The sequence below is a fragment of the Mastigoproctus giganteus genome, chromosome 7 (assembly GCF_048544385.1).
Source record: "Mastigoproctus giganteus isolate SK-2022 chromosome 7, ASM4854438v1, whole genome shotgun sequence".
Classification (NCBI taxonomy): Eukaryota; Metazoa; Arthropoda; class Arachnida; order Uropygi; family Thelyphonidae; genus Mastigoproctus; species Mastigoproctus giganteus.
This window is the reverse complement of record NC_143581.1, coordinates 36,773,992-36,798,865: the sequence shown is the minus strand read 5'-3', so window position 1 is coordinate 36,798,865 and position 24,874 is coordinate 36,773,992. Positions and strand designations below refer to the sequence as shown.

At 35.5% G+C, this 24,874-nt stretch overlaps 1 protein-coding gene across 1 annotated transcript in view; it reads left to right on the top strand.

Moving 5' to 3' along the window:
* The first annotated feature begins 728 nt into the window (after positions 1-728).
* The window catches only part of LOC150082820 (adenylate cyclase type 2-like), a 102,885-nt gene continuing 78,739 nt past the window's right edge, over positions 729-24,874 (top strand). The window contains exons 1-2 of the mRNA XM_090378292.1: positions 729-860; positions 13,909-14,046. Of these exons, the coding sequence (XP_090234418.1) occupies positions 729-860; positions 13,909-14,046 (270 nt within the window). The remainder of the gene's footprint in view (positions 861-13,908; positions 14,047-24,874) is intronic.

Here is a 24,874-nt window from a genome sequence, read left to right as displayed (position 1 = left end):
GCTTCAGTTCTGTAAATTGCAGTATCTGGAGACTAGGCACTTGCAAGGTGATCTGATTGAGGTGTTTAAGGCTTTGAATGGATTGAGCAAGCTCAGTGCCGAAAATTCTTCCTCTTGCTCAGAAGACATACATGAGGGGACAGAATTCAAATTGAGGAAGGACAGTTGATGAATAGATGTGCAGAAGGTTGCTTGATTGCTGGCAAAAACGTCCATCTGTGTTGTTGTCGAAGTTGATAGCTTAAATAAATTCAAGGAAGAACTATAGACAAATTATTGGAGGGAATGGATAGGCGAATTGGGATGTGTTTTTTTTTTGACCGATGCTGTATAAGTTTGCTTTCATGTATTGTTTGCCACTGTTAATGCTAATGTTAAAATTTTCCTTGTTTTTACATGACTTTATTTTTCATAAATAAAGTTCTCATAAATGTTATTTTCTTATTAAATTGGTGATCTTGAAATTTATTTAACACATTTTTTTCCCTTTTGTTTCAGATTTCTTTCTTTTTTTTCTTTGCAGATTATGGATATGAATGCAAAACTTATTATGGTTACTTCAAAGTGTCCATCTTGTAATAACTGATCATTTTAGAATGTTTATAATATCATAAGTAATGAGGAAAATTTACAACAATTCCTAATGCCTGTTACATATTAATTAGTGATGTCCTGGCATCGGTGAGTAAATTTATTTCTCCCTCTGCAGAACAAAATAAAAGTAAAAAATGTCAACATTAGAAATGTTTGCAAGAGACAGTCTGTCTTCTATCCGTAATGCCAGTCATACATCATTAATGATAAGTCAAGTTTTGAATCAAGATTTAGATGAAGATAATTGGTCCATCTCTAATCTTAGGGTAAGTGTGACTAATTTCTAATATACTAAAAGTAAAGTTCTTCTTTTTCATTGTAATAGATTTAAAGAAATTTATATGAATTTAAATTCATGGCTTATTTGGTGATTAGCATGTGTGCACTGGTCTAGTGCACACATGGTAATTACTTCTTCAACTAATGAAGAATAGCAGAGAATTGTATGTTTTTTTCTGTCACTACCGTGAAAGAAATTTCTCTATGGTATTTGCTGTCAGTTTTGAATTTGTGATTTGAAATTGGGGTCTTGAAATTTTTCTCTGAGACTGTCTTCAGTGCTAGATTTAAGATCTGGGGCTCTTGCAGATGTATTATTAGGGGAATAATAATAAGGTTGCAATAGCTGTGGAACAGTAATCTGTGTTTGTTTGGGGAGTGACTTAGGGGTGCTGGAGAACTGCACTGTGATAATTCCAGCCTTGACTGTCTCACTTTTAAATGGAAGAGACAATCATTGTAAATTTTCAGTAAGTCTTTTTTTTTTTTTAGTCAGTTTAACCCCATCTCTGTCTCACTATTGTAAAATAGTTCATAACATATTTTCTCCATTTCTTTGCAATAACAGTTTTTCTTCATCTTTTTCTTTTCACAAGATACTAAAACAGTTAAAAATTCTTGCATGTTAGTTTTGTTAATGAATACGGTCATAATAAACACCTGAGAATACTTTTCCATAATTGTTGTTCAGTTAGCCATAAAAAAAAAAAAAAACCCTTTTTTCTACAGGTTTATCATTTCCAATTCAATGTATACAATATGGCCTGGGATGAAACCCCCTGAAAATAAATGTGTGAGATGACAACTGTGACACATGTTGCTGATTGAGTCTAGAAATATGAGCAGAAATACCATATCTCCTTTCAATAAATTAGTAAAGTAGTGTGAGCTTTAAAATATCTACTTTTTCTGAAAAATCTCCTGTGTTTTGCAAAGAACTATTGCCTTTGCAAAAGTTCTTGTTTTTTTTTTTTTTTTTTGCCGGTTTTGGCCAGAAAATTTGCTGTTTTCCTCTTGTTTACAATTACCTGATTTGCTGCTTTTTTTTTTTTTTTTTTAAATGGCGCCTCCGTAGCCAGGTGGGCAGGAGCAGCAGTGCGTAGCACACGCTTCTTGATTAGACCAGGGTTCGAGCCCGTGATCACCAAATACAGAGGATGCGGAAAGGTCAGGGAATGACCACCGCATATCCTCAGAGCAATATGGCCTTAGTTGCTAATGCTCCTAAAAAAAAAACCAAATAACAAATAGCTGCCTTTTTAAAGTCTTTTTTGTTATCTATGGAACAGTAAAAATCTGTTTCGGTAAATGTCGGCAGACCCCTGTGGTCTGCCAGCAATTTCAAAGTTTAGTTTACATTATGAATCTAAACTTAAGGATCATTTAGATAGAAGTGGAATTCTGAAGGAAACACAGACGTTTTTGTAAAGGGAAAATCCTGTTTATGTTTATTTTGACAAAATAGACAAAATACTTGTCTATTTTGACAGTCACTCATGAACTGTTTATAGGAAACAATTTGGACATTGTTATTTGGATTTTAGCAATGCATCTGACTCATTTCCATGAGAGGTTACTCTATAAGCTAGAACATTTTGAAATCACAGAGCTTCTTAATCACAGAGATTTCAGGTTACTCTTCAGGTTGGGCTAGCATAAGAAGTGGGATTCCAAAGGATCTGTATTGAGACCACTTGTTTCTGATTTTTTAAAATTACATTGACAGAGGAATGTAGGATGTGATTTCAAAGTTTGCAGGTGATGTCGTGATCAAAAGAGTAATCACTGATCATTGCCAAGCAGTGCTTCTTTGGGATGACTTAGGCTTGATGAGAATGGTGAGAGAAGTGCCACTATGTTTTATCAACCCCAAAATACTGCCCTTGGAATACTGTGTTCAGATATGGAGACTATACCTCAAAAAATATAGTTTCATAAAGGGTCCAAAGATGGGCAATGCACTTGTTGAGATTGGCAAAAAGGCATCCATAACGATGAAAGATTACAACTATTGTGGGCTGTAGAGCTCAGTAACTAGGCAGCTCCGAGAGAAATCTAATTGTGGTATTTGCTGTAATTTGCATATATTCTTAGAGGAGAAAGTATAGTAATAATGGCAAACAATGCAAAAAAGCAAGCTTATTATTAGCTATATGGTGCAAGGAAGCCCGAGGCTTATTCTGCACCAGCCAAAAAAAAAAAAAAAAAAAATTCCCAAGTTACCCTGAGAGAGAGAGAGTGAGTGAGAGTGTCAAAGTAGAAGGGAATCACTAAGAAAGAGAAGAATGATGATATCCAGCCCCTATGAGCCAAAAAAAAACTACACAGTTCACCCATCCGTACCCTCTAAGAATTTGTCTTGTTCTTCCTTGAATTTATTCAACCCATCCATTTCCACAACAACACATGGAAGCTTGTTCCAAGAGTCAACTATCCGCTGGTTGAAGGCAAACGTTTGCACATCTATCCTGCAACAATTCTTCCTCAACTTGAATTTATGCCCCCTCGTGTGTAGTCTCAGCAAGGAGAAGAATGCCATTAACATTCGGCTTACTCAATCCATTCAAGGCTTTACACACCTCAGTTGGCTCTCCCTGCACGTGCCTGGTCTCTATACGCTACAATTTGCAGAACTGAAACCTTTCTAGATAAGAACACCCTTTTGTTCCCTTCACCAATCTGGTTGTCCTTCTCTGTACTCATTCCAGTAGATCTACATCCTTCCTAAAGTGAGGCCTCCAGACCTGACCCTATACAGTACTCAAGATACAGCCTAGCCATGGCCTTATTCAAGGGGATAATCACCTCCTTATTCTTGCTAACAAAGTTTCTGTATATTATTGACAAAACCCCATGAGCTGTCCTGGCAGCATGTCTGCACTGCTCAGAGAATTTAATGTCTGACTGCACAATAATCCCCACGTCTTTTTCATTCTCCACTACCGTGAGTGTAGTACCACACAGTTGATAAGCTACTTTGGGGTTATTGCTACCCATGTGCAGTACCTTGCATTTGTCAATGTTGAACTTTAATTGCCAATCTGCCCAATTTTCTTATACCTCGTTGCAGTAGCTCACGTTGATGACTGCCATTAACTGCCCTGCCAACCTTTGTATCATCTGCAAACTTAGACATTAAACCTAATATACTTTTACCTTTCAGTGTCATTGATAATATTGAAAACGGCAATGGGCTCAGCACTGAACCTGGGGAACTCTGCTAATAACATTAGTCCATGAAAAGCAGTGCCCGTTGATAACCACTCTCTGTCTTCTTCCACTTAACCATTCCTTTATCCATAACAGTAACCTGCCCTTAATGCTACAATTAAAATGAATGAGACTAAATTTTCATTGTGATTCCAGAATCACAATGAAATTAGGAAATGTAAGAAATTAGGGGCCTTAAATTCAAATTATAGAAGAAGAGATATAAACTGAATTGTAGGAAGCTTTCTTTTATTCAGAAAATTGTGAATTACTGAAATAAGTTGCCTCCCTGGGCAGTTGAGGGCGATGTGAGAAGGGTTGCATTGTTTATTTTATTTATTTATTTAAAAAATATATAATTTTTGGCTGGTGCAGGAAAAGCCTGCACTTCCTTGCATATGAATATGAAACTAATGCATATGAAACTAATTTAATCAGTGCAGAAATCTAAAATTACAGGAATTAAATGTCCTAGTTCTTTTGAGTAATTTTTTTAGTTGTTGAAATGATCATCAGCACAGCTTAGTTGTTCCCCATTGTTCAAACATCAGTAACGACTGTCTAATAGTATTGGTGTTAAGCACATTGAAAATACAAAATTTTTAATTGCCTTTCCAACTGCTCCAGACATACTTTTTTATTACCATATTAATGGCCTCATTTATTGGAAAAAGAAAGGTTTATTTAGGATAGAAAGTAAAATTATCATGTCAGGATTTACTTCATTTATGAAACTGCCATTGTAACATGTTATATTTAGAAAGAAAATGTGTGTATGGTGGGAGATAATTACTGGAAGTTTACAAATGTTACCACAAATTTCTCTCTTATATATATTCTTATATCTCTGATATCTCTCTTATACAGTGGTGGACAAAAAAACTTCATCACTTGTGAATTTTGCAAATAATGTGTTTTGTGCTGCATTGTGGATTGCAGAAATGTTCAAAATTCATTTGTTAGATGGGATATATATATCTGTGAATGAAATCCAATAAAAAGACTCTACCTGATATACCTAATTGCCATAATATATCTTCCCAAAGAGTAAAATGCGTAATTAATGGAAATATGAGAAATCATGCAAATGGTAATCATGACAACCAAAAATAAATTTTATTGCATTTACATGTACAAACTGAAATGACAAGTTAACGTAATGGTATTATGTACTGTAAATCAGCAAAATAAGTCCTCAATATTTTGTTCTTCCTCCTTGAGTTGCAATTACAGCCTTGCAACAATGTGACATAGAGTTAATCAACTTCTGGATATATGGTGCCTAATTTCGTTGTACCACACCCTTACAATGCTCTTCTGCAGCTGAATCTTACTTGTTGGCTTCTACTGAGCAATTTTAGATGACATAGTGTTCAAATTGGACCGTTGCCAGCAATGCTGTTGGACTGCCTCAGAAATGTCAGCATTTCTGAGGTTTCTGAGGTATGACTGCACCTTAAGGAAGAAAAACGATGGAAAACATTGGTGTAAGTATGTTTTAAACCTTGTGAGACAAGAAGACAAACTCATCATTAAATCTAAATAGCATAAAACTTACCAATTTTGCTGTGTGCAAGGTGCTGAGTCCTGTTTAAAAATGCAGTTTTGGGCATATGTGTGGTGATCCCTAATAACGGGTTTCAGGCACTCCTCCAAGATAGCAGTGTAGGTTTCTGCATTCACTGTTCTGTTAATATACTTAATTCACCCCACCCCTTTGCTTTTTATGCATCCTCAGACTATCTGACCGGTGGGGAACTTTACAGTCGGTGTTATGCAGTCAGGATGGGATGCCTCCAATTTTCATCTTCTGACATATTGCTTCCCATCCGTGCCATGCAGGTTGAATTTCGATTCGTCAGAAAAGATGACAGTGTCCCATTGCTCTTTTGTCCATGAAACAAGCATTTTAGGCCAAGCAAGTTCTTTCTTCCTCATTTGTTGGGTCAACAAAGGCTTCTTCTCAGCCGATAGGCATGAGACCACATTCCGAAAGCTGTCTTTGGATAGTTTGTGCACTTTGTTTCAACACCAGAGGCCATCTCAAAGTCCCGTTTTAGATCAGAAGCCTGAGCATGGCAATTAGGAAGGCATAGCTATTTCAAATATCTATCTTGGGAAGGCTTAGTCGCTCTCTTACGGCCTGATCCAGTGATCCAGGTCTTCTCTTCGCATTGCTGGTTTCACTCTTTAATTTTAGCACTCGGGATACTGTTGACTGGTGGCAGCCTATTTTATCAGCGATAGCACACATAGAAAGCCCTTCCTGGGACAGAGCAATAGCTACACTTTTTTTCTTAGTGTCAATTGAACATATGGAGCCATGCTTACACCTCCGCAAAAATGAGCGTGTATACTCTTCCAATACCATATTTATAGAAACGGCTGATGCAATACCTTGCAATTACTGTCTGATGCAATAGAAGCATTATCTGACGCGATACCTTTGCTTTGCGGCAAACAAAATTACTGTAATCAAACAATATCTTATATGTTTCATTACAAATGTTACTTTTTTAAGGTGATGCAGTTTTTTTGTCTGCCACTGTATCTCTTATATACAGGGTGTTTCAGTTAAACGTTTCAGAACTTCTAAGAGGGGTAGGGTACATCCTGACAACTCGAAATCATATAGCAATGTGGGGTCGGAAATGCTTTCCTGGAGCGGTATTGTACACAGAAGTCGTCGTGCGACGTCGTGCAGCACAGATTCGATTTTCGGTCAATGAATGGGCCGGTATTATGGGAGATCACCTCATCGGGCCTTACCTGTTACCATGTCGTCTAACCGGACCTATCTTCTTGATCTTTCTGCAGCAAGTATTGCCACAACTTTTGAGAGATGAACAGATTTCTGCATCGACGCAACAGACAATGTGGTTCCAACACGATGGAGCCCCTGCCCATTATAGCGGAGATGTTCGTAACTACCTGGATGTCACATTTGGTCAACAGTGGATCGGACGTGGTGGTCCCGTGCGTTGGCCTGCTCGGTCACCCGACCTATCATATCTTGATTTTTATTTCTGGGGTCATATGAAATTGCTAGTTTATGACACCCCTGTTGACAATGCTGAGGAGCTGGTTGCAAGAATCGCAGTAGCTGCCGAAGAAATTCGAAATTCGCCTGGAGTATTCCAGAATGTTCGGATGTCCATGCGTCGGAGATGTGAGGCGTGCATTGTAGCCCGTGGAAGAAACTTCGAACACTTACTTTAATCCATGTACCTTTTGCTTCTTTTCATGTATTATTAAAACGATTTCTCACTTACGGTCTCTTTTCTTTTTATGGTACTTCTGTGTACAACACCGCTTCAGGAAAGCATTTCCGACCCCACGTTGCTATATGATTTCGAGTTGTCAGGATGTACCCTACCCCTCTTAGAAGTTCTGAAATGTTTAACTGAAACACCCTGTATATATCACAAACATTATTCATGAAGATGAATACTTTAAGCTTACAGAATGATTGCAGCCTTCACAGTTGCTGTTAACAGCAAAAATTTCAGAAATCATTTATGTTTATTGTATACTTTATATTTAAATCATTAAATATTTTGTTGGTCAGGAAACTTGCAGTGAATAAAAGATCAATGAATGCTGAATGGGTGTTAGTAATAAATAATATGGTTACTAATATCTATTCATAGATACTTTATAAATTGGAACTGAATGAAATCTGCAAACGAGAAGCATCTGATTAATTAAATAAGCCTATTGATAATTTGAAATATTATTATAGCGAAAAGCATTATAAGTGATTTCATAAGTTTTTTTTTTTTTTTTTTGTATTTCTGGTGGACCTTTGCTAAAGCATCCTAATTCAAAAAAATCATTCCAGGAAAAGGAATGGTAAAAAAAACTTATACATAAGGTGATTTTTGTGTGCAGTATTTGATGCCCCATTTTCTCCATTCACTCTTCCTAATATTTGCACCTAAAAGTTTCACCACAATATCTATCCTATACTCTAAGAATTTCTGTCTAGGATGGACATAGGAATTCGTTTTAACAATATCTGATACATACATGCCAAATCTTTTGATTTATCAGAAAATTTTCTGATAAGTTTAGTTTCCCTCTGGTTTTTAATCAGTTCTGTGTATTTTTCAAATATTCAGATACACATTTTTTTTTTTTTTTTTTTTTTAATTCTGGACATACTGAATAATGACGTGTGCACTTAAAAGTCAGCATAATAATTTGCCCATTACTGAAAAGTAACTATCCAGTTCTTCCTTGAACTTTGTCAGACTCTCAACAAAAAGTGCATGTAATAGCTACAGTGCTGGTAATTAGCTCCAAAAAGCAGTTACAGTGAAGCCATATATGTCTCTACCCACTTTGGAGTTGTATCAGAATATAAAAGGAAATTTATTTATTTATCTCAACTGCCTTGAGAGGCAACTCATCCCAGTGATCAATAACGTGCTGTCCAAAGGCAAATTTCATGAAATGTAATTTTTTGTTGATTCCCAAAATTTTAGTATTTTTGTTTTTTGTAAAAATAGGTTAGGTTACTTTAAAATGCAAGTTTTTTTTGAGAGAATTTGTTTGTCAAAGAGTATTAGATTACTTTCAATTTGTTGAGTGAAGCAACTGCACTGTGGTAGTTAATTCATTTAAGGCAGGGATCGGCAACATGCGGCTCTTTGAATATGTAACTGTGGCTCTTTAACTTTTATCCCACATGAAGCATAATATGAAATGGAGTTAGAGAACTTAACAATCAGGGACGTGTGGAGTGCAAGACTAAAATGTCTCAAAACTGAAATTGTGGTTTTGGAGAGGCAAAAGGCTGCCCTTGCAATTCTACACAAATGGACGGCAATAGATGAGTTGAAAAAGCAAGACCAAATTGTGTTCAATATGTGGAGTAGCTTACCAGACACATATATAAGTTTGAAAATATTTGCATTTGAACTCAAAGAAAAATGAGTTTAGATTCAAACTCATTTTTCTCTCAGTACAGGCATACCTCGAATAACGAATAGGATGCGTTCCACGAAATTACTTCGTTAAGCGAAACTTCGTTTTCAGAGGTAAAAATACTATGGCCAGAATAGGGATACGTTCCTACGTAAAGAAAATTAAAAGCTTTTTTTCGAACAAAGAAAAGTTTTATTAAATAAACAGTCAACTTACATACAAAGTGAAATCACATTTTAAAATATGAGGTTAAAGTTGATTGTTTATGCTTTTTTTCTCTTTCATTTAACAATGGCCTATACGGAGTTATTGCATTTAACACTGATCGCTTAACTATAACACTTCTTCCTAAATCAGGATCATTTTCACTAAAAAAATTTAAAACGTTTTCAATGTCATTTAAGCACCTTTTTAAATCTTTGGTTGTTAACACTTTTTTGGCAGGAACTTCTTTAACTTCGGCTTCATTATCTTTGTCTTCGTTGCTAACAAGGTTTTCTAAATCTTCCACTGAAAAACCATCATCTTCTGCATTCAATAAATTTCTAACATCCTCTTCATCGACATTTTCGAAACCTATTGATTGAGCCATCTGGATAACTTCATTTCTAATTTCTTGGATGTTATTTTCTTCTTCTAGTACAACTTCTGGCCATATTTTGCGCCAAACTCCATTTAAGCATTTCTTAGTGACTTCTTTCCAAGAACTATAAATGTTTTCAATTGCGTTTTTAATGGTGTAGTTTTTCCAAAAAGTTTTAACTGTCATTTCCTCTTTATCCTCTAGTTCAGGTAAATTGCTTAAAATTCGACGCAGATAATAAGCTTTAAATGATGCTATTACTCCCTGATCCAATGGTTGAATCAGGAAAGTTGTGTTTGCTGGAAGAAACACAACTTTGACAGGAATGCATGTGTCCAACGTGTTAAGATCAGTAGGATGTCCCGGAGCATTGTCTAACAACAAAAGAGCTTTTTCTTCAAAGTTGTTTTTTTTTGACAATACCGTTTTACTCCAGGACAAAAGTGGTTAACAAACCAATCAGTAAATAACTCCTTGGTAACCCACGCTTTTCTATTTGCTTTCCATATTACAGGTAAATTCATTTTTATGTTACCTTTTAACGCCCTCGGATTTTCTGAATGGTAAACTAATAACAATTTTAATTTATAATCGCCAGAGGCATTTGATCCAAAGAGTAACGTTAAACGGTCTTTGGCTGCTTTGAACCCAGCAGCTGATTTTTCTTCAATAGAAATGAAGCGTTTTGTTGGTAGCCGTTTCCAGAACAAACCGCTTTCGTCAACATTGAACACCAAATTTGGTGGAAAATTTTCACGTTCAATTATTTCCTTTAGTTTTTCTGGAAACTTATTTGCAGCTTCTCCTGTTAATTTTACACTGGCCTGTTTTTTTTAAATTTCTTGAACCAACCACGAGAAACCCTAAAGGTTTCCGTAATTTCTTCAGTTTGTTTAGATTTCAGGTGATTAAACAAAAGTAATGCTTTTTCTTGAATCACAATTTGACTTAAAGGCATATGACGTGACATATCATCTATCCACAAACTTAACATTTTCTCCATTTTTTCTAAAATTGGATTCCTTAAGCGAGTTAATTTTGCCACTGTAACATCTGTACAATTCTGAGCAGACTGTTTTATTTTTTTCTGATTGACTTAGTATGGTTGTTAAAGTTGATTGCGCTAATCCTAAAGAAGGTGCCACATCGGATTTTCTTTCGCCGCTTTCAACACGTCGTACGATATTTAGTTTAGTTTCCAAAGAAATTGCTTTTCTTTTCTTTGATTCTGACATTTTAATTAACTAAAACAAAAATATTTCTATTAAAATTTACAAAATCTACGTTATGTAATGCTACAAAGAACCTACGTCGATTATTGCAATGGGCCACACTGAAACAACGTCAATCATGTAAACAACAACTAAATTATGCGATTGACGCGAAAAACTGTTATAACAGACACGCCCGCAGCTCGGGAGCACTCGGGAATACGTAACGAGTCGCCGTCAGTCACCAATCGAATGATTGTCGGGCGTTGGTCTTAAATTGGAATATTTTTTTATGTTAAATGGGGCTTGAAATTGCCGACTTCGTTATATCGAGGCTTCGTTATCAGAGGAAACGTTAACCGAGGTATGCCTGTATTTGGTTCGACGTATTTCTGCTGGCAAATATTTTTGAACATGAACTACATTAAAAATAAATCAAGAAACCTTCTGAACAACGCGAGTCTCTCAGCATGTTTAAAGATGAAAATTACAGGAAACTCGCCTGATGTTGTGAGACTTGCTCAAGAAGTTCAGCAGCAAAACTCACATTAATTTGTACCTAATTGGACGTTTGTTACGTTTTTTTCAGTATTAATAAATAATATTTCAAAATATATATTTTTTTAATAAAACACTTTCCCACCTATTCCATTTCTTAAAAACTCCCCCTCCTCCTCCAGCTTGAGCTGAGGTGTGGCTCTTCAGATTCTTTTTTTTTTTTTAATTGGATCAAAAATGGCTTTTAAGTCAAAAACGGTTGCCGACCCCTGATGTAAGGAATGATGATACCATAGTCAACTTCAACCAGATCAGGGAATACCATGATTTTGCATTGGTCAATGCTGGATACAGTTTATTGCATTTTATGATGATACAGTGGTCCCTCAATTAATGATCATGATTGCTTCCATGAAAAATGATGTAAACCAAAAATATTATTTCCTAAATACTGCACAAAAAATTCTTAATGATACTTTTCTTATCAAAATTCCATATTATTAATGATATTTTAAAGGTATGTCAAAGGCTTAATCCTTTCCAAGATTGACAGAAGTTGAACTTTTTCACAGATAAAGCATACTTTGTAATACAGTATTATAAAATATTGAGCATTTTATATTAGTAAATAAATTTTTATTCTGACATTGTTGCAAGGCATCTCTCCAGAATGAATAAAACTTATGAATTATGATACTGGTAGTTCATAAGCTCTGTTTGCTTTATGGATGGCTGTTTTTCAGCCGTCTCTCTTTATCTAGTTCCAGTGATATAGAATTTTCTTGACCTCTGCACTTGTTATATGATCATCCTGCTCTCTTTCCTCTTCTCCACTGTCATGTTTGATCATAGACTCCAATTGTTACAGGTGTTCAGCGGCAGGTTCCCTTTCATGAGACTGAATCAGATCTTCAGTATCCTCCTTGTCCACTTCAAATCCTATAGAGAGAGAAGAGAGAGAGAGAGAGAGAGAGAGAGAGAGAGAGGGAGAGAGAGAGAGAGAGAGAGTTTCTCAATAGTATTAGTCTAATCTTTGAAGCCCTCAAAGTCTTGTTGGATGGCTGGCCGAAAAGGTTTCCAAGCAGCGTTTAGGCAGTGAATTTAGACTTTTTCATGCTAAAACAATGTTTCTTACAATCCTCAAGATGTCGAATTTTATTTTCCAAAATTTCTTCAGTGTCATGACATAACCACTTCACATTGCTTTGCAGCATTTCCTGAGTGCCTTCGTGTAAAGCCATTTGAAGTTGCCATCACTTGTTGATTCATAGGCTCTATCAAAAAAAGTGGTATTGGTTGGCAGCAACATCACTTTGATTAAATCAAATATGCATTCTACCATCAATGCCAGCTTATTAGTGATTAGATACTGCTTCACAGCAGGGCCAAAAATCTCAATTGTCCATTCAATAAACAGCTGCCTGGTCACCCATTCCTCGTGATTGGACTTCCAGTAAATCCATAATATACCTCTGATAAACTTTTGTTGCTTGAATTCCCTTGGATTTTCAGAGTGATACCCAGTTATAGGATTTAATTGAACGTCATCAGAAACAGAAACCTTAGCAATGAGGTTAACCTCTTCATAGGTGAGTATGACTTCATCCTTAGTCATGTAGGTTTTATTTGAATTCTTCCAAAAGAGGCCAGTCTTATCCACACTGAACATTTGATGAGTAAGATAGCCTTCCTCATCCTCTTCCATAAGCTCACAAAGCTCAGCCTTGAATTTATCTGCTGCCTCTCTATTTGTACTTCCAGCTTCATTAAGCCTAGATACACTTTTGGTTTCAGATCATTTTAAAATCCTTAAATTATCTTTTGCTAGTTCTAAAATCTTCAAAATGGAAATCTGATGATTGACCAGCATCACTTTTTAAGTCATCATAAAGGTTTAACCCTGTCACAAGTAAATCGAGCATTTGCAGAGTCACCTTTCATTTGTTTTTCACAAATCCATAGCATTAATAGTTTTTTAATTTCTTCAGTTAATTCTCTCCCTTCAAAAACTATGGTGGAAGCATCAATCACTTTTACTGTTTTACATGAATCCTTTTGTTTAATAATTGTCAAAATAGTGGATTGCATGAGGCCATATACACTTACAAAGACACATTTTTTTAACACCATTTTTGTGTTTTGACATTATTTCTTGCTTTACTTGCACAGAAATTGATTTCTGCTCTCTTTTCTTTCACACTCATTTTTGGGGCCATGGCTGTTGATTTAATTTAGTCAAATCACACATTTATGAAAAATCAGAGAGAAAGGGTTTGCACAATCACACTGAAAATTACCGAGACTCTAAAGTGTTGATAAGCATGACTTTAGAGCACTGTGATTGGTTGAAAATGAATGCACAGTTCTGAAACATTCTGGACAAAGGCTGGATCTGTACTGATCTTCTGTTTTTCAATTTCTAAAGGTTGTCAGGCATGTTGATATTATCGTGGCTTGTTTAATTTTATTGATTTTGGGGTCAATACAGGAAATGAAGGATTTGTTTCTCATGATCTGGTGGAAACTTTTATATGCAAGTGAATGTAATATCTTCACTTTATTTTTGTAACATCTTTTTAAAGTGTATGCTATTTTTCATTTCAGGATCAATTTGAACGAAAGAATGCAGAAGAATTATTTCACAGATATCAAGGAAGATTACAACATGCTTTCTTTGTAACATTACTCATGCTTAACATCGGCTACTCTGCTGTAGGCATAATGTTTAGTGCACTTTTAGAAGTTAGTATCTTTAATAGAAAATGTATCTTTGTTCTCATTTCTTAAGTTATTATCTTGTGCAATACAGAAATGAAATATATAAGTAAGGGCTATTTAGACATTATTGCAAAATATTAACAGATTTAGATATTCATTTTAACTGTTCACAGAAGAAATTCAGAACAGAATTTTGAATTAATATCTGTTAAAATTTTACTCAGCTTGGAACAGTAGTTCAAAACAGTAATCCTAGATCTGCCCACTGCTGATTCATGGCTGTATCTCCTGATTGTTTTTGACTATTCTTAACCTAATAATTTGCAATCATTCTTATGTTTTAGCATTAGCATTAGTTGAGGTATATGATGCAAGAAAGCAAGCTTATATAGCATCAGCCAAAAAAAAAAAAAAAACTCTTCCCATTTCACCCATCCAGTCATTCCAAATGTTTGTCTCGTTCAGCCTTAAATTTATTTAAGCTATCAACTTCCACAACAACAGATGGAAGTCTGTTCCAACAATCAACTACCAGTTGGCTAAAGACAAACTTCCGCATATGTATTCTACAACTGTCTTTCCTCAATTTGAACTTATGCCCCCTCAGGTTCTTAGTCTGAGCAAGCAGAAGTATCCTGTCAGCATTGAGCCTGCTCAAACCATTCAAGAACTTATACACCTCAATCAGATCTCCTCGCAGGTGCCTAGTCTCCAGATGCTGCAACTTGCAGAATTTAAGCCTTTCTTCATTAGCACACCCCTTTGTTCCTCTCACCAATCTTGTTGCCCTTCTCTGTACTCGTTCTAGCAAATCTACATCCTTCCTGAAATGATGCCTCCAAACCTGTATACAGTACTCAAGGTATGGCCTGACCATTGCCTTATATAAAGGGATAATCACCTCCTGTCTCTGCTAGCTAAATTCCTATATATCATTGACAAAACTCCATGACCTGCTCTGGCAGCCTGTCTGCACTGCTCAGAGAACTTTATATCTGACTGCACAGTTACCCCCAGGTCTTTTTCTGCTGAGTGCAGTAGTATTTCTCAGTGTAGTCAGTACCACAGAGTTGGTACGTTTCTCTTGGGTTACTGCTACCCATATGCAGTACTTTGCATTTGTCACTTCTCAGCCCATATGGCTAACTTTTCTAGATCCTGTTGCAGTAGCATACTGTCTTTACTGTCATTAACAACCCTGCCAACCTTTGTATCATCTGCAAACTTTAACATTAAGCCTGATATACCTTCATCGATATCATTGATAAATAAACAAAACAACAATTGGCCCAGCACCGAAACCTGGGGGACTCCTCTTATAACATTAGTCCATGTAGAGCAGTGTCCATTTATTACCACTCTCTGTCGTCTCCCACTCAGCCATCCCTTTATCCATTGGAATAACTTGCCCTTAATGCCATATTGCTCCAATTTGTACAGCAGTCTTCCGTGTGCAACAGTATCAAAAGCTTTCCTGAAATCCAAGTATATGACATCAAAATTATTTTTTGCATCCAGTTCCTTTGTGACCACATTGTAGTATCCAATCAAATTGGTCAGACAAGACTTTCCCTTAACAAACCCCTGCTAAGTCTGAACTATTACCACAGTCTTGTCTAGGTGATCCTGTATCACCTCTTTTACCGGTGACGCCATTATTTTCCCCGGAACAGAAGTTAAACTAAGAGGTTTATAATTATTTGTGTCCTCTTTTGTTCCCCCCACTTTGTGAATTGGGGATACATTTGTACATCTCCATTCCATGGGGACCTCACACGAATCTAAGGATTCTCTCATAATTATGACTATAATTATGAGAGCATCCGTAAGAATAAGAAGTTAGGGTTTGCTAACTTCCCTTGCTGCCTCCTTCAATATAACTGTATAAATTGCATCCACCCTTGGTGCCTCTTTTATGTTTAACTTCAACAATTTCTCCTCCACTTTGCTCTCAGTTATTACAAAATCACTTAGCTCCCTGTTAGAGTTTGATAAACTTCTGGCATTCCCCTCCTTGAGTAATTCCTCATGTGTGAATGTAGATGCAAAATACTCATTCAGTTTATTAGCTACTTGAGCAGGTTCATCAATAGTCACACTATCTATGTTAAGTGATCCTGTATCACCTCTTTAACCAGTGACTCCATTATTTTCCCCGGAACAAGTTAAACTAACAGGTCTATAATTATTTGTGTCACCCTTTGAACCTCCTTTTGTGAATTGGGGATACTGCACATTTTCTTCGTTATTCATGCCAAAAACATAAATACTATTGACATTACATGAAAAAGGTAATGTTATTGACAGCATAAATAATAGTGAGGAAAAACTAGAATAAAAATAATCAGTTAGTGTGTGCCTAACTGATTTGTCATTGTAAGGAAATTTGAGCACACTGGAATTTCAGCAAAGATTTCTCTTTTCTTATTTCTATTAATTACAGTTGAACATGGTTATAATGAGCACAGAAATAACAAGACCACGGCTGTAACGTGCAAAAAGTCATAATGATTTTAATTTACATGTATTCCCATACAATCGCTCACTGTTATAATGAGCGTACTACTCGGATATACCAAACAAATTTTGGTAACTATGCAAACATTCTTAATTGCTCAAGTAGTCAAAAAAACCCAATTCTTGGAATAGATGAAAATGAAAAGGGCGACTCAGTTCTATGACCACCTGCACTGGATTAGTGGCTGGTTTATGACCGTTTCCTGACGGGGGCTATACAATAGTGCATTGTATTCTGCTTGTTGCATTACCCTATTTACAGATTCTCTTGTATTCACTGAACCATAAATTTATTTCGGGACTTCTAAGAATTCTGGAAACAGGACTTCTAAGAACTTTGTATCAGTTTGCTTTATCATTTTAAAGTAAAATCAGTTAGAAATGAACCCTTCCTGCAGAAACATGTCTACTAACAAAAGAAAGGGTCTCTCGATTTGTGAAAAAGTAGAACTTATTCATGAGTTAGAATGTAGTGCAAAAAATGTTGAAGTGTGTAAAAAGTTTTCTTTGTCCTCTTCAAGTGTATCGACATTGTGGAAGAATAAAGATGTTTACATATCGGCTCTGGAAAAGAACATAACTGAAAAAAAAAAAAAAATTAGAAAGTGCAAGGTTACAAACATTGATGAAGCATTGCTTCAATGGTTCACCACACAAAGAAGTGCTGGATTTTCAATAGATAGTCCGATCTTGAAGGCTCAAGTGGAAAAATTTTCTAAACAATTTGGATGCAACGATTTCGTGTGCAACAATGGTTGGCTGGATTGATTTAAAAACTGACATAATGTTGTTTATGCAAAAATTAGTGGAGAATCTCGATCTACAGATCGAATAATGGCAAATGAATGGCTTGACTGTATTTGGGCAAAAATCAGGAAATATTTCAATGACAAAGACATCTACAATGCCGAAGAAACAGGACTTTTTATAATTTGACACCTGACAATACAGTTAAATTCAAAGGGGAAAAATGTGTTGGTGGAAAAAAAATCAAAGACTCGCTTGATGGTGCTCGTATGTGCAAATGTGATAGGAACTGATTAAAAAAAACTGTTTGTTATCATAAAATCGTTAAAACCTCGGTGTTTCAAAAACATAAGAAAACTTCCTGTGGATTACACTGCAAACAAGAAAGCTTGGATGACTTTTTCGGATGATATTTTTTAGCAGTACATAAATGATTGGAATAAGGAGCTATTCAAAAAGAAGAGAAATATTTTATTGTTAATTGATAACTGTCCTGCACATCCTCAGGTTTAAAATTTGTCCAACATTAAGCTAGTGTTTCTGCTTCCCAATCCGACATCAATTTTACAACCAATGGACATAGGTGTAATCAAGAGTTTGAAAGGATTTTATAAAAGATTTCTAGTTCTACATCTGATCAGTAAAGAGAACAGGAACTTACAGAGTCTATATCAACATTGGATACTATCAAGTTATTGAATGATGCATGGAACAACGTTGCTCCGGCAACCATATTGAATTGCTTCAAGAAATCGAAATTAAATTTCAATTGTAGATGAAGAAAACAACTCACCATTACCTGAATGGTTGTTATGTAACAACATTGTAGGTTTTAATACAGATAACATTGATGAATTTGTATGAGTTGATGACAACTTATTAATTAGTTGTGTTCTTTCCTTCCTCTCTGTAGGAAGACCACTTATTAACTAGTGGTCTTCCTACAGAGAGTAACATTGTAGATGCTGTGCTGGATAAAGACGATGATTGTGATGATGATATGATGACAATTGAAAGTGAATCAAAATCAGTGCCGACGATCTCACAAGCTCAAGGTGCAATGGACACATTAGTCAATTTTTTTGAAGCAACTGAGGCAAATAATGAGACTGTTAACGTGTTTAATGTTTTAAGGGGAAACTCAAGAAATATCAAAGTGAAATCTTTCAAACAAACATCAATTTTAAGATCCATAAATAAAGACTAATCGAAATCATGCTTATTATTAAATAGTATTGTTTTTAATTACAGAAAAATATATTGTGTTTAGTATTAAGTGTATGGTTTTAAAATTACAGACAAATTGTGTTTAATATTAAGTGTATTGTAGTTCATACAAGCATATTAATACAAATAATATATTGGTATATACTTATATTATTTTTTTCTCTCTAATATTTCTTTTGATTTTTGAATCCATCTTTTTATCAAGTATTGAGAATTTAAAAAAATAGGAGGTAGATTTAACTCATCAGTGATATAAAGTGTTCATTGTTTAATGGCCCCAGGGGTTCCCCATCTCCGTTATCACTGATATAGCAAGTAATGGTTATAACGAGGAAATTTTGTCAGTACTCCTGATGATCGTTATAACCAAGTTCGACTGTAATTTAAATTTCCAACTATAAGAGCAAGGTTGCATCTGAGTTGGTGTGAGTAAAGTGACTATGGACTTCTCATATACTTGACTATAGCAAGTCACATCAGTAAGGGAAACACTTACATCGTTATGTATTGTATTATTTTAGTTATTTGTTTTTAACTTAAAAAAGTAAGTTATCAGCTTCACAACAAAAGAGAGAGAGTAGTGATAAAAGTGAATATAAATATCAAAAAGTAAATACAGATCAGTATGCTCCATGTCTGTAAATGTACATATTCCAGGCTAGTCTACATATTCCATTGCTCACTGGAAAAACTTTATGTATTTGTTTGAGAGTGAGTGCAATCCCAAGTGAGAATCCTTTAAGAAATTCCTCCAGCCATCAACTAGATTTGAACCCAGACTTTTCCTAATGAATAGTGTGTTAGTTGTCTGACGGCACTGGGAGTTACCCCCATCCCCACATTTGAATAATGGGATAGTGCAACTATTTATTGCTATATTATTACCATGCAAAAGTAAACCAGATAAGACTGTTGTTCACTCATAGATAGTCCAACCAACATGGCTGATGAAGTGGAGAATGAAAAAGACCTGGGGGTAATTGTGCAGTCAGATATGAACCTTTCTGAAAAGTGCAGACAGGTCATGGGACCTTGTCAATGATATACAGGAATTTTTCTAGCAGGGATAAGAAGTGATTGTCCCCTTGTATAAGGCAATGGTCAAGCTACACCTTGAATACTGCATGCAGGTCTAGAGGCTTCATTTTAGGAAGGATGTAGAGCTGCTGGAACGAGTACAGAGAAAGGAAAATGAGATTGGTGAGGGGAACAAAGGGTTGTTTTTTCCAAGAAAGGCTTTAATTTTGGAAATTGCAGCATCTGGAGATTAGGCATCTACGTCATGATCTGATTGAGGCATATAAGGCCTTGAATGGTTTGAGCAAGCGCAGAGTTTGAGGTGTAGGGTAGATGCCCTCAAAGGAATTAAAATGGAGGGACCATCAAGCTCTCAGCTGCCCAACTCAATGCTAGAGCTTACTCTTGTGCATCAGGCAACACAACGGCAGTCTACAAGGCAGAATACTCTGGTCCTGATAGAAGGAGCTAGTTATTGTCAGTGATTCAATTGTCAGGGAAAGGGAAATATATTGTGCAAAAAGCGTAGGTGAAATAGGACCAGGGTGTATGTCTGCCAGGGTCAAAATTTGATGACGTACAGCAGATATCATCTTTTAAGGGCACAAAAGATGATATTGTTGTACACATTGGCACTAATGACATTAAGTGTAGATTTCCTTCACAAGTACAAGTATTGAAAAAAAAAAGTTGCAAGTTAGGGTTAAATTTGAAAGTGTTTGCAATTCTGCCCAGACATGATAGGAGGGAGTATATGATGAGGGCTTAGTTAATCAATTCAGCCCTGGAGAGATTGTGCAATTCTCATGGGGTAGAATTTTTCTCAGTGTAGTCTGAGCTTGTTAATAGGAGAGATTGCTTCTACAGAGATGGGATTAGAAAAGGTGCCAGAATATTTGCTGATGCTATCAAGGCAATGTTAGGTGGATCGGAAAACTGCTAGCTTGGTGGTGAGATTCACAGACTAATCGATTAACAGTAGCCACAGGCCACAGGTAGAGGTAAAATCCTCTGTATTTGGTAGTGACAGGCTTGAACCCCGGTCTAATCAAGAAGCGTGTGCTACGCACTGCTGCTCCTTCCCACCTGGCTACAGAGGCACCTACAGAAGCCTTGAACAATTTGATAAAATATTTTGAAATGAAAAGGTCTGACGAATATTTTGAAAAGTGTATTTCCGAGGCTTTCTTGTTATTGAATGACTTGGATTTGGAAGCTACATTTCCTGCAGTGACAGCTTTGAGAACAAGATGCTCAAAAAATCAATTTGACTAAGAGTCACAGGACAACCCAATCACAGACCAAAAATTAAAATATAAGGTTTACTTTTATTTTCAATATGATGTGTGTTTCAACTTCTTACTAAATTTTTCTGATTTAAATAATAAAGACCTTAAAATGCATTGCAGTAATTTACACATAAAATTGACAGATCCTTCTACATGTGAAAGTGATATAAATGACAAAGAACTTTTTGAAGAGCTGAAATCATTAAAAGCATTAAATATTAGTAGTGATGATCCAAAGAGTTTCTTAAAATGGTATGTAACAATAATATAATAAATGTAGTTCCAAATGTTGTGATAGAACTGAGAATTTTTTTGACTCTTCCAGTTTCTGTTTCAACTGGTGAAAGATTTTTTTTATAAATTAAAGATCATTAAAAATTATTTAAGATTTACAATGCTTCAAGAAAGACCAAGTGACCTTGCAATAACTGCTGTAGAAAATTTCACAGAGCATTGATATGGACAATTTAATTAAAGTATTTGCTACAATTAAAGCACGAAAATTTATGTAAAATTAAAAGTTAGCATCTTTTAATTTATGTAAAATTAAAAGTTGTGAGCTGAATACATAAGTATTTTTTAATGTTTTATTATTTTTTGTACTTTAGTGTCTTTTAGAGTTATTTTTTAATTCTTAATAATACTATATATTGGCACCCGTATGAAATTATTGAAACTGAAATAAAAAAAAAAAAAATTCTAAGTTAAAATTGTCTATTGTTCCTACTTTAAAAGGTGTATTTTTAAAATTAAAACGCAGGCACACGTGCCCCTAGGAACCACAAATAGTAAACAACATTCATTATGTGAATTTTTATTTTCTGAGAGTTATGTTATGCCTTACAATTAAAATATTAGTTATGACAAAACATAATTAGTAGGACTATGTATTGAACTCTTGTCATTATATCGAAGAATGTATGCAGTGAGAATAGAAAGAACCCTGAAGCTCCATAATCGTTTTACTGGCGTTTAGTTCCATAAGTTTACCTGTTGAATAAAGCCTAGCAAATCAGGAGTGTATACAAAGTTCATCACATGGAAATTATTAAAATTTTGTCAAATATCATTTTAATCAAAACTAATTTTCTGAGGAATTATGAAAATGCCCATTAAGCAGCATGAAAACGTACTACGTAGTAATACCCTCACCTTGTGATTTCTTAATACGTTATCTCATGATTCTCAGTCATAAATATGGAATGAAATTTGTAACAATTACAATAATTGTATATCAAAAATGAATGAAAATGTTTCCTTAAGTTTGATTATAACTGCATTTTTTGTAAGAGAGTCAATATGAATGGTACTGCTTAAAGATATTAAATAGATTTCTAAATATAAAAGCTGTTCTAATCTAAATAAACATCTCAAAATTCCAAAAAACTTATTGTATTACTAATCTTGAAGCAAATTTTTATGGTCTTATTCATAGGCAGTAACAAACCTCAAGCACACTTCAATATGGTATTAGTTGACAAGGTAATGCTAACCTAAAATCTTATTTTTTCGACTAACTTTCAGTTATATATATATTTTTTTCCTTGTTAGTTGTTGGCTCATCAGCTTTTATGGCCATAATGCACCTCCCAAAAGTTTTTGCTTTTTACTGTGATCCAAGCCCGAGGCGGGAATCGAACCCGCGACCTTTGGATTGCCAGGCAGGCACTTTACCTACCTGGATAGCCTGGTAGTTAGTTAGTTATTTGGTTTTTAGGAGCATTAGCAACTAAGGCCATATTGCTCGGTGATATGCGGTGATCATTCCCTTGACCTTTCCGCATCCTCCGTATTTGGTGGTAACTTTTAGAGAATATTTATGGAATTTTCTTTAAAATGATAGATGTCCCATGTAGTTAATAAATAGTAATTTAATTCTGCAAAAGAAAACGATGTTGCAAGTTGAAAAATTAATTTTACGTTTATTATTTTGGAAACCATTTTTTCCTGGGGTCAAAAATGAGGATAGCTTTCCTGGGACCTCCCAGTGAGTAGAATCAAAGTTTTGCTATATTTCTCTAAGTCAAACGATTTTTAAAATAGGAGACAAATTGGCGGAAGGATGCTTCAAGAATTATGCATTGGTAGGATTATTGTGTAGTTTTATGTATGTTTCAGTTAAAATTTAATTTAAATTTGTGTCATTGTGTTCATATTATTAGTAAAAACTAAAAGCATTTCGGAAAAGTTTTTTCCTTTTAAAAATGTGTTGTTAAGAGGAACCAAATATTTGCTGCACACAGGCAGCCAAGTAAACAGGAACAGCCCTGGATAGACATTTTCCTAAATTTTACAACAATCCTAAAAATTTACGTCATTACCAATAACAAGTTGTGAAGCTGAAACAAACTTTTCTAAACTATCAATAATAAAAAACAAATTTTGATCAACCATGCTAGAGGAAAGATTGAATTAATAGTAATAGAGGCATGTGATGCAAGAAAGCAAGCTTATGTAGCATCAGCCAAAAAAAAAATTCACACAACCATTCCCTCTAAAAGTTTGTCCAGTTCCTCCTTGAATTTATTTAAGCTATCAACTTTCACAACAACAGATGAAAGTTTGTTCCAGCAATTAACTATCCGCTGTCTAAAGGAAAATTTCCACACATCTATTCTACAACTGTCTTTTCTAAATTTGAATTTATGCCCCCTTAGGTTCGTAATCTGAGCAAGTGGAAGAATCCCATCAGAATTCAGTGTGCTCAACTCATCAAGGCCTTATACACCTCAATTAGATCACCTCACAGGTTCTTAGTCTCCAGCTGCTGCAATTTGCAGAACTTAATCCCTTATCCCTTCATTCCCCTCACCAATCTCGTTGTCCTTCTCTGTACACACTCAAGAAAATCTACATCTTTCTAAAATGAGGCCTGCAGACTTCTACACAGTACTAAAGGTGGGGCCTGACTATTGCCTTATACAAAGGGATAATCACCTCATTTTCCAGCACCTTCGTAGCCAGGTGGCCAGGAGTAACACTGCGTAGCACACGCTTCTTGATTAGAACGGGATTTGAGCCCGTGACCACCAAATACGGAGGATGTGGAAAGGTCAGGGAATGACCACTGCATATCTCTGGAGCAATATGGCCTTAATTGCTAATGTTCCTAAAAACCAAATAACAAACAAACAACCTCATTTTCCCTGCTAGCAAAGTTCCTGTATATCATTGACAAAACCCCATGACCTGCTCTTACAGCCTGGCTGCATTGCTCAGAAAATTTCATATCTGACTGCACAATTATTTCAAGTCTTTTTCATTTTCTACCACCCTAAGTGTAGTAACACACAATTGGTGCATTCCTCTAGGGTTACTTCTACCCATATGCAGTACTTTGCATTTGTCAATGTTAAAATTCAGTTGCCACTTCTGAGCCAATCTGTCCAAATTTTCTAGATCCTGTTTCAGTAGCACACTGCCATTACTGTCATTAACAGCCCTGCCAACCTTTGTATCATCTACAACACTAAGCCTGATATACCTTCATCAATATCATTTATGAATATACAAAACAACAGTGGGCCCAACACCAAATCCTGTGGGACTCCACTAATAACATTAGTCCATGAAGAGCAACATCCATTGATTACTACCCTCTGTCTTCTCCCACTCAACCATCCTTTTATCCATTGTAGCAACTTACCCTTAATACCTTTCTGCTCCAATTTGTACAGTAGTCTTCCATGCGCAACAGTGTCAAAAGCTTTCCAGAAATCCAAATATATGATATCAAAATTATTTTTTGCATCCAGTTCCTTTGTAACCACATCATAATATCCCATCAAATTTGTCAGACAAAACTTTCCCTTAACAAACCCATTCTGTGTCTGAATTATTGCTGCAGTCTTATCTAGACGATCTTGCAATGCATCTTTAACCAGTGACTCTATTATTTTACCAAGAACAGAAGTTAAACTAACTGGTCTGTAATTATTTGTGTAACCCTTCAACTCCCCTTTGTGAATTGAGGATACATTTGCACATCTCCAGTCCGTGGAGACTTCCCCTGAGTCCAAGGATGCTCTCATAATTGTGGCTAAGGGTTTGCTTAG